The sequence below is a fragment of the Dermochelys coriacea genome, chromosome 6, assembly GCF_009764565.3.
Source record: "Dermochelys coriacea isolate rDerCor1 chromosome 6, rDerCor1.pri.v4, whole genome shotgun sequence".
Taxonomy (NCBI): Eukaryota; Metazoa; Chordata; order Testudines; family Dermochelyidae; genus Dermochelys; species Dermochelys coriacea.
The window spans coordinates 52326174-52342381 of record NC_050073.1 but is presented as its reverse complement, the minus strand read 5'-3'; the positions used below and the strand labels follow the sequence as shown (position 1 = coordinate 52342381).

The window sequence follows — 16208 nt, the reverse complement described above, 5'->3', positions numbered from 1 at the left end:
AATACTGATTGCAAGTTGTCTGTCATTCTATATTCTTCTCCTTCCCAAAAGCACTCAGACGAAAGGCAGCTATCACGCTTTGCAGTGGTATTAATCTTTAATCAGTCGAGTGTTTTCCGCATTCAGATGTTCAGGGAAAAAGGGTCACAAGGAGGATCTGCCTAGAATAACTAAGCACGTGTGCGTGGGCTGTGCAGTCAGAATCTGGTGGGTAACTGCAGGGAACAGACAGAACAGCTAAAAATAGTATTTGCTTCCAGGGTTTCTCCAGTCTATTTCTGATGCTAGATTTTAATAAGGTTGGTTGAGTTCTTACTAAAAATGCAAGTTAAGGACAAAAAGTAGAATATTTTTAACCAACACAGACTAAAGTACTTTTGTTGACTACAGCTAAATTGAGAACAAGGCAATAGTCAGTTGCCAGTGATTTATATAATCAGTAATAAATAAGACACTGCTTACTACTCGATTAATTTTGGTGAAATTTGGAAAACTGGAAGGAAAAAATGGGGGGCACACAGAGCCCCTAGCATCTGGTTAGCCAACCCAGCACTTCAATCAGGTCACAACTGTCTACAAATCAAAGAACTGGTTGATGGCAGCCATTAACATGCTCGAACATAATAACCCCCCGTCTCAGTCCTGGGTCATCCTCCCAATAGAGTTTAACATGTTGATAAATCATCCAAGGTATCTCCCAGACCCAAAGAAAATAAGTAATAATTGTGGGGGGAAAGGACTGAGGGGAGCACAAAGAACCCCTGTTAAGGGGAGAATAGGAGACACTGGTGGGGAAAAGGGGGAAATGGAGGGGAATACAAAGTCTCTACTGTGGAGGGGTATAATGGGGGACAATGGGGACACAGAGCCCTGTTGGGAAGGGGGAGACACACAAAACTCCTGCTGGGCAGGGGACTGGAGGACCCTGCTGTGGGGAGAGGATAGAGGGAATGGAGGGACACAGCATGCCAGGCTTATGGCAGAGGTTGGAACAGAGATTCTCCCCTGTGTATGGGGGACAATGGTATTGGGAAGGTGAAATTGGGGGGAGTTTTAGGGAGTTCCTGAAATGGAGCAGAATGGAAGGGTGGAACATAAGGAGATTGTGGTGGGAGGGGAAACGGAAGAATGCAAGGAGCCCCTGTGGTAGGCAATGAGCTCAGCCTACAGAAAGTACGGAGTGTGCATGTTGTTCTGTCAGGACCTTTTCACATCAACATCACAATCTTACTCCCATCCAAATGATAAAATACATCCTAGAATATCTAAGGAGCTGACTGAGGAGATATCTGAGCCATTAGCCATTATCTTTGAAAAGTCACAGAAGACTGGTGAGATTCCAGAGGACTGGAAAAGGGCAAATATAGTGCCAGTCTATACCAAGGGGAATAAAGACAACCTGAGAAACTACAAACCAGTGAGCTTCGCTTCAGTACCCAAAAAGTTAATGGAGCAAATAAATTAAGCAATCAATTTGCAAATATCTAGAAGATAATAAATTGGTAAGTAACAGTCAGCATAGATTTGTCAAGAACAAATCATGTCAAACTAACCTAATGACTTTCTTTGACAAAGTAACAAGCGCTGTGGATGGGGGAAAGCAGTAGATGTGATATATCTTGACTTTAGTAAGATTTTTGATACTGTCTCTCATGACCTTCTCATTAACAAACTAGGGAAATACAACCTAGATGGAGCTACTATAAGGTGGGTGTATAACTGGTTGGAAAACCGTTCCCTGAGAATAGTTATCAGTGGTTCACAATGAAGCTGGAAGGACATACTGAGTGAGGTCCCATAGGGATCAGTTCTGGGTCTGGTTTTGTTCAATATCTTCATCAATGATTTAGATAATGGCATGGAGAGTACACTTATAAAGTTTGCAGACAGTACCAAGCTGGGAGGGGTTTCAAGTACTTTGGAGGATAGGATTAAAATTCAAAATGATCTGGACAAACCGGAGAAATGGTCTGAAGTAAACAGGATGAAATTCACAAAAAGAAAAGGAGTACTTGTGGCACCTTAGAGACTAACAAATTTATTAGAGCATAAGCTTTCGTGAGCTACAGCTCACTTCATCGGATGCATTTGGTGGAAAAAACAGGAGAGATTTATACACACACACACAGTGTGTGTATAAATCTCTCCTCTGTTTTTTCCACCAAATGCATCCGATGAAGTGAGCTGTAGCTCACGAAAGCTTATGCTCTAATAAATTTGTTAGTCTCTAAGGTGCCACAAGTACTCCTTTTCTTTTTGCGAATACAGACTAACACGGCTGCTACTCTGAAACCTGTCAGGATGAAATTCAATAAAGGATAAATGCAAAGTACTCCATTTAGGAAGGAACAATCAGTTGCACACATACAAAATGGCAAATAACTGCCTAGGAAGGAGTATAGTGGAAAAGGATCTGGGGGTCATAGTGGATCAAAAGCTAAAATACGAATCAACAGTGTAACACTGTTGCAAAAAAAAAAAAAAAAGCAAACATTCTGGAATATATTCGCACAAGTGTTGTAAGCAAGACATAAGTAGTAATTCTTCTGCTCTACTCTGTGCTGATACAGCCTCAGCTGGAGTATTGTATCCAGTTCTGGGTGCCACATTTCAGCAAAGATGTGAACAAATTGGAGAAAGTCCAGAGAAGAGCAACAAAAATGATTAAAGGTCTAGAAAACATGACCTATGAGGGAAGATTGAAAAAACTGGGTTTGTTTAGTCTGGAGAAGAGAAGACTGAATGGGGACATAACAGTTTTCAAATACATAAAAGGCTGTTACAAGAAGGATGGAGAAAAATTGTTTTCCTTATCCACCGAGGATAGGAGAAGAAGCAATAGGCCTAAATTGCAGCAAGGGAGGTTTAGGTTGGACATTAGGTAAAACTTCCTGTCAGGATAATTAAGCACTGGAATAAATTGCCTAGGGCAGTTGTGGAATCTCCATCATTAGAGACTGTTAAAAATAGGGTGACCAGATGTCCCATTTTTATAGGGACAGTTGCGTTTTTCGGGACTTTTTCTTATATAGGCACTTATTACCTCCCCACCCCATCCCACTTTTTCACAGGTCACCCTAGTTAAGAGCAGGTTAGACAAACACCTGTCAGGGCCGGTCTAGATAACACTTAGTCCTGCCTTGAGTGTAGGGGACTGAACTAGAAGACCTCTCAAGGTCCCTTCCAGTCCTACAATTCTATGAAATCTTTCCTCTCCCTACCCAATTTATTTTCAGCCAGCCGAGAGGAGTCACTTTCAAAGGGGCTTCTGACAACAGTCTATTGTTTCTGAAGAGTATTAGCTAGGACAGACTTTGCCTTTTCTGTTCCAAAGGGGAATTCAAATAGTCACAACTCGTCTTGCCTCCGCTTCCACAGCTACATTCTCAGTTTCTGGGGACAGCCAAGCTTAAGAGTCTGGCCCACAGATACCTTCTTAGACGGTCCTCACACCTGTAAAACCATTTGCATGTAAAAATTGGTTAACATGCAGCACACATGAATAACAATGCATGCAACCCTCTAGTATTGTTTTCTTCATTAAAAAAAAAAACCAACAGTCCCCCTCCTGCAAATATGGACGTCTTGTTGGCTCTTTTAGTGTACAAGAAGTAAAATAAACCCCTTAGTATTGTTAAGAAGAAACATTTTACCGGCCAGTGAACACGAACAGCTGGGAAACACCCATTTCAGAGCTGTATATTAAATTAATTTCAGAGTTGTATATTCAAATGCACCAGTTCTGGGAACTACTAAAAACCAAGGAGAAAATAGAGCCAGCACCAGTTAATGGGTTGCTTTGTTTATTACAGAATCTAAAAAAGAAATAAAATAAAATAGTGTTTTGATTTATTACTGCCTGAAGAGTCCTTTCATGTTCTTCATTTCAGAGAGCCTTCTCCTTCACTTTGCTACTGCTAGACTGAAATTTGTGCAGCTCAGCGAGTCCTTGGGAATGTCACAAAGGGGAAGGGAGTCAATTTGTCTTTCCTTTGGCTATCTATTCTGGCATTTCTTTTCCCACCCTCTTCAAAGATGTAACCATTTCAATAACGTAAATCGTGCTTTACCTTTCACAAGCAGAAATTCGCGTAAATGCAAAATAAATTTTAAATCAGCACAGGCAGAGAATTTACTAAAAAAATATGACTAAAATCTGAGAAAAAAGGATGAATTAGTAAGCAGATAGAAAGCTTTTAACTATTGCATTGTTTTGGAACCATACCCTTTTCTAACCTCCTCCACTTAGGCACCTAAAAGCACTTTATGAACATTCTCACTCCATGCCTGAAAGCTGGGGAAGCATTATCCCCCTTTTACATTTGATTTGCATTTGTCACATTGATTGTGGCAAGAATTAATTCACTCCTAAAATCATATAAACCCAATTTTTAGATAATGTAAGCTGCTTCCCATCCCATTTAATGATAGACACTGCTACCTTATCCCTCACTTTATACAGATTAACTGTTCCTTTTTCCTTGATAGAGAAGGAGAGGCTACATACTTGCATGGAGTGAGCTGGGAATTGCTATTCGCATCAGCGATGTCTTTCAGTTAGAGGAAAGGTGTCTCTTTTGAAGCCAATGGCTTCTTGAGAGATATACTGCAGGAAAGGACCTTCTTGTGTAGGGTGAGTGGTTGCATGTACTTGATGCTCTTTCCCTTATTGCCTGAAACACCCCAATCATTGCTGGTATGAGTGCCTGTGAGATCTGGGAGCCCACCTCTTTCTGTTAACTCTCAATCCTGCTCTTCACATACAATATCAATGCTGAGAGGAAAGTTCCAGGCTGGATAGAAGAATACTTTTGTCAGTGTAGCTCCTGTTGCTTTGGAAGATAGTTTTACTATACTGATGGACAAACCCCTTCTATCGGCATAGGCTATACTACAGGATTTTGCTAGCACACCTACAGTGCTGTGGCTGTGCTGGTATAGTCCTCATAGAGGTAGACATGACCGTTATCAGATTTCAGTAAATTCAGCTATGTTAAAACACAAGCTCAGTTACCACCAATGGTGCAGCTGGGCACGTAACAGGAGTAGAGATCCCCTTCATAGGTTATATTCACAATCATTATTTATTTCTTTTGCAGGGCAAAATTTGCTCTTGCTCTGCATTAACATGGATGGCCTAATCTACACTTAAAAAAGATAGGTTGACATAGCTACAGCACTTACAGGTGTGAAAAACCTACACCCAAAGACCATAGGTATGCCCATTTAACACCCAGTATAGATGCAGCTAGGTTGACAAAAGAATGCTTCCATCACTCGGGAAGGTGGTGTTCCTATATTGCTGGAGAAAACCCCTCCGTCACTGTAGGAAGCATCTACACTATAGCACTACAGAGGCATAGCTGTGCTGCTGTAGCACCTATACTGTAGACATTCTGTAACTCCTGGATGTGAACATAATAAGTCTTGCTTTGTCTCGGAGGAAATCAAACTAAGGGCAAAGTAAAATGCTTTATACCGAGAGATCAGTTTACCAGCTACGTTACAGTTTACCACCATCACACAGAATGCAGCTCAAACAGGCTCTTTCAAAGAAAACTAAAGAATCTTGTGTAACCAGAAAGTTACCATCAGAAGCTGTCTGATGTAACAGTCTAGATTACATTTTTTAAAAGTTTTTTGATTGAGGGGGAAGGTGCTGGCTTGTCGGCTCTGAAGAGCCTGGCAGCAGCAGGGTGAATGCTCTCTATACTGTCCTGCCAGAGTGCCTTATTTCTAACCAGAACATCCTCCTAGCATAATGGAGCTGTCTACTCTCCATGACCCTCTGCAACCTTTGCCCATTTTGTTGGCAGTTCCTGCTGAGAAGCTATCATACCCAGTTGTGATGATGATCTTTTATATGAACACAAAAAGCTAGACTGAGATAGCCAAGCTCATTTAACACAGGGCACCAGATCGCTATATTATATATTTTAAAATCACAATGGACCTGAGGCTGTAGGGGAACTAGTGATCCAGAAGTGAAAGGCTCCATAGTACTAGTTACCGAAGTCATTCGATCCCCTTTGTTGAGGTGTCTCTCTCTCTCAGTGGTCTGTATATGAATACACACTTATTTACCCCCAGCTGAGAGTCAGGGCAAGTGCTTGGTTCTAACAGTCAATACATGTCATATTACAGTGGCTTGATGAGGAAACATCTTCTGGGGCTGAAGGAATTAGTTGTCTCTGCACCTCGTTCAGGGAAGAATATAAAACATCTTAATTATCTTAAGTTTCTGTCTCCCTGGGAACAGTGAGAGGAAACAAGAAGCAGCATAAAAGATGGCACCATGGTGCCTTATAAAAAGAGTCAAGAGCTCATTCATTTGAAATGAATTATAAAATATGAGGCAAGGGGCAGTGGCAGAAGCGAGCCCTGCATCCCCCACCCATACCCCAATACAGAGAAATGGGCTATACAATACAAAGCAGAGATTCCAAAGAGGGGCCTGGGTAGCAAGCTTTACAAAGTGATTTCCTCGCTATACAGAAAATATATTCCTTGCAAGAAGTCAAATACCAAGCAGTTAGGTTCTCCGGTGTCAGTCCCTGCTCAGATAAGGCCCATGGAGGAACAGGGGTCCCTATTGTTTCCCCACCAGTTTGCTGAACACGTCATAGATTTCTGGCTTCTCCTGTGCAAACTGCTCTGCTGTGTTCTTTTGCAGCCAGTCAGATGAGCGCATCTGCTGCTGCAGAAGGCCAATGAGGTCACCAAGGTTGGAGCCCCCAGTAGAACCAGGCTCCTGGTGACGGGACACAAAGATGACCTCGTCTGTACTGTCTGCTTTGCCATCCTGGTCTGACTGGCATAGCTGGTCCTTGTCCTCAGAAAGGATCTCGTGTTCCCTCTCTTCCAGGACTCTACGGATCCGCTGCATGCCTTGGATGGTGTGAGGGAGAAAAAAAACCACAAGGGTCACAACAAAAGCACAAGAATCCCCAAATCTTTATCAAATCCAAATGACTTGGGGTAGGGAAGTGAAGAAAAATGGAGGAGCCCAGGATTAGAAGGTAATTTGAGAAGGGAATGAGGTGGCGAGAGCTGCAGACAAGATTGGGTGATGGAAAGGGGAAGGAAATACCACACACCTAACTGTAGTCGGTGGGTTTTGTCGGCAAAGATGATACGGAACCACCCCGGCTCACTGCACTCAAAGGCTTTGCCACAGGACAGCAGAACCTTGTTATCCAGGAATCGCCTCCAGAGCAGCATCTCCTCCTCAAATGTTCCTGTCCTAAGGTACTGGGAGCAGAAGGGTAAGGGGTTAGTAACTTGCAAGTCACTCCACCAAGAAGCCTTAGTGCTCAAGATCAGTAGTAATGGAATTGGGACGCAGCTCACAGAGCTCTAAGGAGAAGGCTTTCACATGGAAGATGGAGAAGTTTGGGTACCCAACTTTCTTTAGCCACAGGGAGGAGCTGCAGGACATGGGAGTGTTGAATGGGGGGGGGAGAGAGGGGGGAAGTGGGCAGCCCCCACCAAGGAAAAAAGATGAGTAAACTATAACAGCCTGCGGAGATTTTTCTGTGTCTCAGCTGTTGCAAATGGGTCAAGCTGTGATCCCCATGGGACCTGGGAGACTGGTGAGTAGCTAGGGTCCCTGAGGAATTGAAGCATTTGTGGTTCCTATGAAGAGGGGTTGGGGCAAAGATGGTGAAAAGAGACAGGATGCAGTTAGAAAAGATCTCTAGCAAGAAGGAAAATGTGTATACAAACTAGATGGACCCATGAACCGTGCTTACAAAAATATCCTGCACCTCTTCCCTCCAGCTCATCGGAATAATTAATTAGGATTTAACGATGTGTTCATACAACTACATCCAACTCTCCTCCAGAATCCATTGTGCCAAATGTTTGCCTAGCCAGAGGAGCAGCCTCCTCTCCTGAGACCACTGACCTTTCGGAAATCAATCCAAACAAAGAAGCCGGCATTGCGGTTGAGGAAGGGAACCCCAAGGGTCTTCAACTCATCTGTCACATAGGTATGGGCAGCTTTGAGACGGGCATGGTTGGCCCGCAGGTATACTTGATTGATCCAGTCTAGCCAGGAGGAGAAGAAACTTCACAAAACTGACCAATAATTCAGTTCCAAAAAGATTTCTTCTATGATTATTTTTGATATATGGAGTGGGATCATAAAGCCTCTATCCATCTTTCACCGTAGCCCCTTCTTTTTTCATCCTCACATTCTCCTCCACTGCAGTACCCTAGAACACAAACACTATTCAAGAACTTGGTGCCTGTCTTGAATTCTATCCTCTTATCTAATCTCCTGGTGGAAGTTTCCCTAGGCCTCAGATGTCTGTTGTGAAGCCTCTGCAATTTGCTAGTGTGCAATCCAAGACACAGCTAGAAATCTAGTTCTGTTTCACTCCTCCCAGAAGCTCATATCCCTTTAATTCTCCTCAGCAGACTTCTCAAAATGGTGACCGCTGTTGTCCAAGTAACTGCCTTCAAGCTGTTCCTTTCACCCTGCTCACCCTGAGTGCATGTTCTCTTTCTATGACAATCCTGTAGAACGGTCAACCACATCTGACATGCAGCCCCAGGATTATAGAAGACTCATTTTAGCTGCTTTAGCTAGAGACCCCTTGGGAATGTAGGGGACAGATCCTCTGAGCTCCCAGGACAATAGAGAAAGGCAGATAACTATGTGCGAAACCACTCTCTCAGACTCACCCCTGTCTCGGAGCAGCTGTGCCACTTTGTGTTGGACAGGTCCACAAACTCCATGGAAGTAACACAAGGAGGCCACCGCATTGGCAACATCTTGGTTCTCAGTATACAAAGTGCCAAAACGAATCCCAGAGACAGCAAAATCCTGCACCAAATACACACACACTGATTACCCTACTGCAAAGGGATGCAGGATCCCATCACCACTATCTATTCTTTCCAGCGCTGGGTCAAGGCCTCGTGGAACATCAGGCTGATTGCATAGCTGAGTTAGACTTGGCATGACTGCACTCACCTTGCTAATACCCCACATCACATGAGTCCTCTGTGGATCAGGCAATCTGCATGTAGAAGGATGCACACAAGGCAGTTAGTGTCATAGGTGCTGAAGCTTTTGCATCACCACTGCAACATTCCAGAAGCAAAGCAGCAACATTTCACAAGCACAGACAACACGCCAGGGAACATGAGTGAAGCAGTATAAGGCTAATGGAACCTACCTTTAAAGGGACACTAGGAACTAATTTTAGACCCAACTTTTGTATATCTTAGGTATTTATAAGGCATACATCATTATCTAATCTAAGTGTGATATTGTAGTTCCAAATTATAGGCCAGACTGTTAGAGATGCACATACAAAAGTGCACTCAATTCTAAAAGAATCAGGCCCCTGCCAATATGTTTTATAAAACTAAAATGACTTTTTCCACCAATTGTTTTAAAAATGTCAATGAAAACATGAGATTTTTGGGGGTGGATTTAAATTTTCCCTTGCAGTGTTGTGAATCCAAATTCAGCAACAGTGGGCTAGCACCCGAAGCTGAAACTGACTAGAACCAGAAAATAAAAGGGACCAATCAAGTTTCACTGTCCCAACTGAATAGTGCACAAATAAGAAAAACAGATTCAATGGGAAAAAGTAAAAGTAAATTTAAAAGTTCTCTGTTCAGCAATCAAATGGGTTATTAGCAACACAAGCAAGGAATATTTTTAAATATGAGCTTTGTAACTGCTGTGTCCCTTTAAAGCATTAACTAATAAAACCCGTTCCCGGATAAGTAGTAAGACCTCAGTACTGCTGCTCCTGCATAAAACAAAGGTAAAGAATGAAAAAGACTACAATCCTTACATGCACCATTAGAACCAGGGGAAGGGGCAGCAGTGTTTGGCAAAGAAAAAGAAAGATAATGATCAGCAGGAAATGAAACCTCCTTTTCAAGTTTTTAGAAATGCTGCAAACAATGGACAAATAAACACATTCAAAAGCGTATCAACTTGCTAAGGGCACTGGTAAGAAGGAAACTGTGAAGCAATCAACATGAGGCAGAGTCTACTGGAGCACAAGTCAAATCCCAGCCACAAACCACCAACATGACAACATGTTGCACAGTTGCTAACAGGTGGCCAAGGAAGCAGTGCAGACTTTACCTGTCCATGCCCAGAACGCTATGGAACGTAGCTGATTCGTCAAAAACCGACAGCATGTAGATCTCATCAACTATTACATGCAATTCATGCCTGGAAGGGAGAAAATGAGGATTCTGAGAGAATAATACTCTCATAGTCTGAGGGCTGCATCATGTATGCAGAATAGCAGACTGAGGTCCATCAAACTCATTTCTTGTCACTCACCACAGCCATGACACAAAGAGTTTTTAGTCATTGCTAATGCAGGCTTACTAACTCTCTCATTTAATATTCCACTTGAGTAAACTCTATCACCATCTACAAAGGATGGACAGAAATTTAAAGGGGAGCAGGTGGTACATGAGAAGGCTGGAATCCCACAACTGTCTGTCTTCTAATGTGCATAAATGGAACAGCTGTGGAAAATGAACCACATATCCCATGACAGGAGCATAGCAGAGCTGCTATATGTCACCATATCCCCATGAGTACGCAGCAGACATAGCAAATTAGCGTCTTGCATAGCTCACTAGAACTCCAATAAATTGGTATGACCAGTTTCTCTTTGGGCAAGTGCTTGGCCAATCCACGGGTGGAGAAATGACTGTGTGGTCCACCATCCTATCTCCCCATTCTCTAGTCTTAAGCCCTTTTCTGTGTGTACCAGAATAAGTTATTTTCATGGCAGAGAGGAAAGTTAGAGCCAGAAAGACAGACACACTGACTGTTTCATCAGACTCAGAAAGCTATCTTTGATCTGGGTCTCCTCAGACCCTTAAACTGCTGCACCTTTTAGCAAACTCCAGGTAGTCCCGTAATTCTGACAGGGAGTAGATGTCCCCTAAGGGATTTTGGGGGTTCAGGAGAATTAAGGCTTTCACACCAACACCCTATAAAACAAAAACACAATATAATGTTAAAGGAACAATACCTGTGGGGTAAATCTTCAACCCCCTTTTCTAAAACCATAAGACTCCCCTAAGAACTCACACCTTCACCATGCACAGCAATGGCATTGCACCCCAGTGCCCAGAGCTGTAGGAGAAATTCAACTATGGGATGTTTTAGCAGGAGGATGAAGAGATTCTTGAAGCTACCTGGTTCATAAAGTACTTTGGGGCCTGAGGAATGAATGAGCTTCTGGTTTTAAGCACCACTGACATCTGGTATACTCATCCCTGACAAAGACTATCCTACATTTTCCCCACTGTGAAGAGGAGCTGAATAGATGCTGCAGCTGTGCCACTGCAGCATTTCTGTGTGGACACTATGTGCGCCAACAGGAGGGATTCTTTCATCAGTGTAGGTAATCCACCTCCCTGAGAGGTAGTAACTAGGTCAACGGAAGAATTCTTCCATCAACCTAGCGCAGTCTACACTGGGGGTAGGTTGGCTTAACTATGCTGCTGAGGAATGTGGATTTTTCATACCCCTGAACAATGTAGTTAAGCCAACTTAATTTCCTAGTATAGACCAGGCCTTAGATGGGAAGAATAGAGTTGCGATGGCATCAATGAGTGGAGTGGGAAAGTCAGAACTCCCAACAGCATGATCAGAAACTGCTCACATCCCAGCATATTCTTTGGAATGGGAGACCACAGAGTGGATAAAAAATTATTATTAAAAAAATAATAAATCAACGTTTTAAATTTAAATTAAATTAGAAATTGACAACCTACATTAATGCCTAAACTTCTTATAATCTATTAAAATAATTTAAATAAAATAAAAATTATAATATTAAGCAGTACATATCTGCTGCCAAGTTTTAAAGAAAGTCAGATCACTGAACTGTTGGAAGTCACTAGCTAAGCAACTGGAACCAGAATCTGCTGACATGCTAAACCAGCTTTTGACAGCCATAGCCAGTTCCGCAGATACAGAGAGAATATTTTCCCCATTTCAGTTTATTCAACTAGTTCAGTTCAATGATTAATTAATTCAAAGTCAAGAACTTAACCGGGAGTTGAAAAAGCAGGAAAGCTCGTTTTCCCTTTTCCAATCATTTTCCAAAAATTAGGTGTGAGAAGTTGAGATCTGCTAGTTCTAAAATCTTAAAGAACATGGTGACCAGAAACAACTGAATTCATTGTCTACAGATAATACTTAATTTGTTTAATAATTAGTTTTAAATGCATACATGTTTTGATAATTTTTTTTCTATATGTATCCTGCACATTTAAGGTCATTTTATTTCTTTTAAAAAATGCTGTTATTGTGCATTTCCATCCAAACAAAGCTTGACACAAATCAATAGTAAAAAGTCAAATGATATAATTGCTTAAATAAAAGTGCATAGATACAGTGTATTCTCCTGCTAGCTGGAAGAGGTACCACATTTAGTGTAAAGGCTATTAGTTTCAAATCAACGTTTTTAATGGTTCCTAACCAATGAGAATCAACCTTTCTTTAGGAAAATAACTAAAAAGTGCAATGAAAAACATGATTCAGATTGATAATTTAAATCATGATTAAAATTGGTGATTTAAAAATCAATCTACCGTGGGAGATCCCAGAGCAGATGACGTTCCAGTGATGCAGAAGTATGTGTGAGGAGGTTCTACACCTGTACTAGAACTTGCAGTTAAAATCTGCCCAACGCTTCTTCATCCTTCTAGATCTGCACTCCCACTTTCTCCTGCAGACACCACCAATGGTCCCACCAAGGCCAGGTTCAGCCACACTCACCTCTGACCGGGCATCCTGTAGGGCCTTCTCTAGCTTGTCCACTGTGAGCTGGAAGGGCCGGGTGCTTGTTCCGGTGATCTGAAAGGCACCCATAAGATAAAAGCAAACAATGTTTCTATAGATCCTCCATCAACCATTTCTGCACCAAAGTATTTCCCAAACCACAAAAGCCCAGCAACAACCCAGATTCCCTCTTCCTTACACTATGGAGGGGACAAGGAAATAAATAAAATCAAGGAGATATCGATACTGGATCTCCCATACACACACATATTGTCTGGTTATCCTTGGACAGACAGGACAATGCAAAGTTCCCATATGCTGCCCCATCCCTGGGATCACCTTGAGGAGGAGAGTTCAGTTGAGACTTATTCTATTCTTGGTTTTGCTTTGTAAAAAATGCCAGGCTTGCAAATTTCCAAAATTCAATTAACGTTTGTTTAATGGGAGCAGAATGCTGGACAGAAAGGTTAGTGATCACATCATAAGATTGGAAGTCAGTCAGGGAATCTAGAATTCTAATCCTGGTTTGCACACTGAGTCTCGTAGTGGCTTGATAAATCACTTAAACTCTATATGCCTCAGTTTCTTCAGCTGTAAAATGGTGGTGCTACATCTAAGCTACAACTAAGGGGTGTTGTGAGGACTTTTTGCAAAGCTCTCTGAAGCCAGAAAGCACAATGGCAGTGTTATTGTGCCTTCCACCAATACCAATTCTTTCTACCTGCAAAGATTTGTCCCCCCACCCCAATTCTTACCTTACTGTCTAAATAGGCATAGACCAGCTTGACGTTACCATAAAGGAACAGACTCTGGGTGATACCACCATAAAAAGGGGTGGCAATCAGAACAGCTTCTAAAAATCAAGAAAACAAAGCCAGTTATCCACTAAACTCATGATCTTTTCTTCCTTACTAGGGCACTCCATCTGAGCTTGGAAGCTTTTGCTTATGGTTCCATTTTTGAGGTCCATGGGAATTTTTAAGAGTTAAATTTTGTTTGCTTCCCTTTAGCAATAATTTTGTTTTACTTTTAACTCCCAATTCCAGGTCTCAGAGCATCAAACATTCCCTGTTGAGAATCCACTCAACATGAATGCAGTCCATATTTTTAGAGCTACATCCAGAGGTGCAACTACATTAAAATGGGAAAGAGAGCAGGGAGAACCAGAAGCGAGAATGCAGGAGACCTACATTCCCACTGAGGAGGATATACATTTGATAGTAAAAAGTTCTAGGAGACATCCTCCTCACTTGTGGTTGCACTGAAAAAATATGGCATTTGGCAGAAACTTGGCAGAAATTCCACAGTAAGTCACAGCCACTCCGCAGTCACACCTCAACATACAGTATTTGTATTGTGACTACTATGTTGCCACCAAACAAAAAAGTATATTTTCAAAAAATCATCCAATAACCCCACTTACCCCCTGGATCACAGAGAACTGTAGCTAATGCAGAAAACAGAGAGCCACAACCATTCAACACAATCACCTACAGAAGAGACAATGGGAGCTGATGTTAATCCTGTTCATTGGAATGCACCACCACAAAAATTTCCTGACAATAGCACTGGAATCTGCTCTCTCCTCAATCTTTTAGCAGAGCAAAACTACTCTTGACTCAGTTATAAATCCAGCTTCAGGTGAATCAGAAGAAAAGTGCAAGGGGGCCCTGGGACTAGAATGACTAAGGTGCACTGGCATAGTAGGGCCCAAGTTGTTACGACAAAGAATGACTGAGGGCCACTTGTAGGATGGCGTTGGATGCAAGAGTGAAAGAACAAAGGAAGCTACATGGTAGGACTGAAATACATTAGCTGAGCTGCACGTGAAGAATGTCTGAAAAGGTTGCATGTCACCTTCCTGACACTAGTGATCAATCCCTCCCATTTACATGATAAAAGATTGAGACAGGTCACACTTAAACATTAGCAAAATAAGATAGAAGAACCTGTTTCATAGTTCATGGCAATATGTTAGAAGACACATCAGTGAAAAGCAGATACCCACATTTTCTGCCTTGAGAGGTGCAGGGGCCTTGCAATAATAGGTCAAAAATCGAGCCACTTCCTCCCGTAAACTGAGAAAGACAAAAAAGCAAAGATTGATTCAGTTTATTCTCCAAGAGGCTGGGCTCTCCACAGGTCCTCATCACAAAGAAATAAAGCCAGGCACTTGACAGACTAACGTATACAGCTAGGAAAAAATAAACAAAGAGGAAAACACATACCCTGGGCCACTTATTCCATACTACGGAGGTGGATTGCATACACAGCAAAGGTCATAGAAATGATTTATAACTCCACACATATTTCTGAAGAATTTAATTTCTCAAGACATAGAACATAGGAAGGAATAATGGTCCAGCAATGTCCACTACAATTGTAGAGAACAGTGGACACACCCACCTACTAGACATGCACGATACTCTTCTTTTAAAAAAAAAAAAAACAAAAAAAAAAAAACCTGGAACCCACTCAGATATTTTGGAATTGGATGAACAGACAGGGCGATCACGTAGGGATTTAGGAGGAAGAGGAGAAGGATTTACTAGCCTAGAGAAGCTTTATCCAACCAATCCAGCAGAGCTGGTTTGTACTTATGCATTCTGAATAACCTCAAGGTGGCCTTTTCCCATAGATGCATGAGGAGAACATCTGTATTCTATTTAGAAAGCAAGTATTTACAAAGGGAAACTTCTGGGAGATGAGGCTACTTACAACATGTGTCCTTTCCAATCAGGATATTGCAGCAGTGGAGGCTCCATGAGGTTCATGTCACTCTGCGTCAGCTGTCAGAAACAAGAAGGGGACAGGTACAACCATTAAAATCAGAAACACAAACCAATTTATGGACCGTACTCACATGTATATACACACACGCCCCACTGACTTCAGCAGCCTTATGAGGGTTTTAGGAACTACTTGGCCATCAAAATTATGCAGCAATGCTTCCTTGCACAGAGATCTGCAAAAAGGAAGCACAAAGGCTAATACAAAATGAACGCCCATGGAAAAAGAGATCTCTGTGGAGGACTTTTTGAACAAAGCAGTCCTTAGGGCCCTGATGAGGGCCTGCCCCAAGTTCTGAGGACAGTAGCTTTCAACTAACTGGGAAAGGTGAAGTTAACTTCTCGAAAGTGCTCCTTTGGGTCTTCCTCATGAGGAAGGAACTCCTTTGGGTTTCAAAGGGAGTTTCACCTTAGTTGAGGGGCTGAATCAGTTGCCTTTAACAATTTTTTTTTCCAGATTACACTTAAAAAGTAAGTATACGGTCTTCATTTAATTATTTTCAAAGCTGTAGCTCGCAGAGTTTCAAGCAGCCCAGTCCAAACAAGTCACAAAGGGAAGTAAAGCAGTGATCAGAATGAATGGAAATGAATCAGCAAACATTTACATACAGTGCATTCTCATAGATTTCATAAAA

General features: G+C 42.0%; 1 protein-coding gene across 4 annotated transcripts in view; it reads right to left on the bottom strand.

Moving 5' to 3' along the window:
• Positions 1-3786: 3786 nt before the first annotated feature.
• ACCS (1-aminocyclopropane-1-carboxylate synthase homolog (inactive)) overlaps positions 3787-16208 on the bottom strand; it is a 38200-nt gene continuing 25778 nt past the window's right edge. For 3 of the 4 annotated variants that reach the window (XM_038405774.2, XM_038405771.2, XM_038405769.2), the window contains exons 4-15: positions 15503-15573; positions 14793-14862; positions 14208-14274; positions 13540-13637; positions 12782-12859; positions 10883-10983; positions 10115-10204; positions 8981-9026; positions 8689-8830; positions 7907-8049; positions 7098-7251; positions 3787-6888 (exon numbers count right to left, since the gene is read on the bottom strand). In XM_038405774.2, coding sequence (XP_038261702.1) covers positions 6590-6888; positions 7098-7251; positions 7907-8049; positions 8689-8830; positions 8981-9026; positions 10115-10204; positions 10883-10983; positions 12782-12859; positions 13540-13637; positions 14208-14274; positions 14793-14862; positions 15503-15573 — 1359 coding nt within the window. In that variant the 3' untranslated portion in view covers positions 3787-6589. The other variant, XM_038405770.2, reaches the window with a different exon arrangement.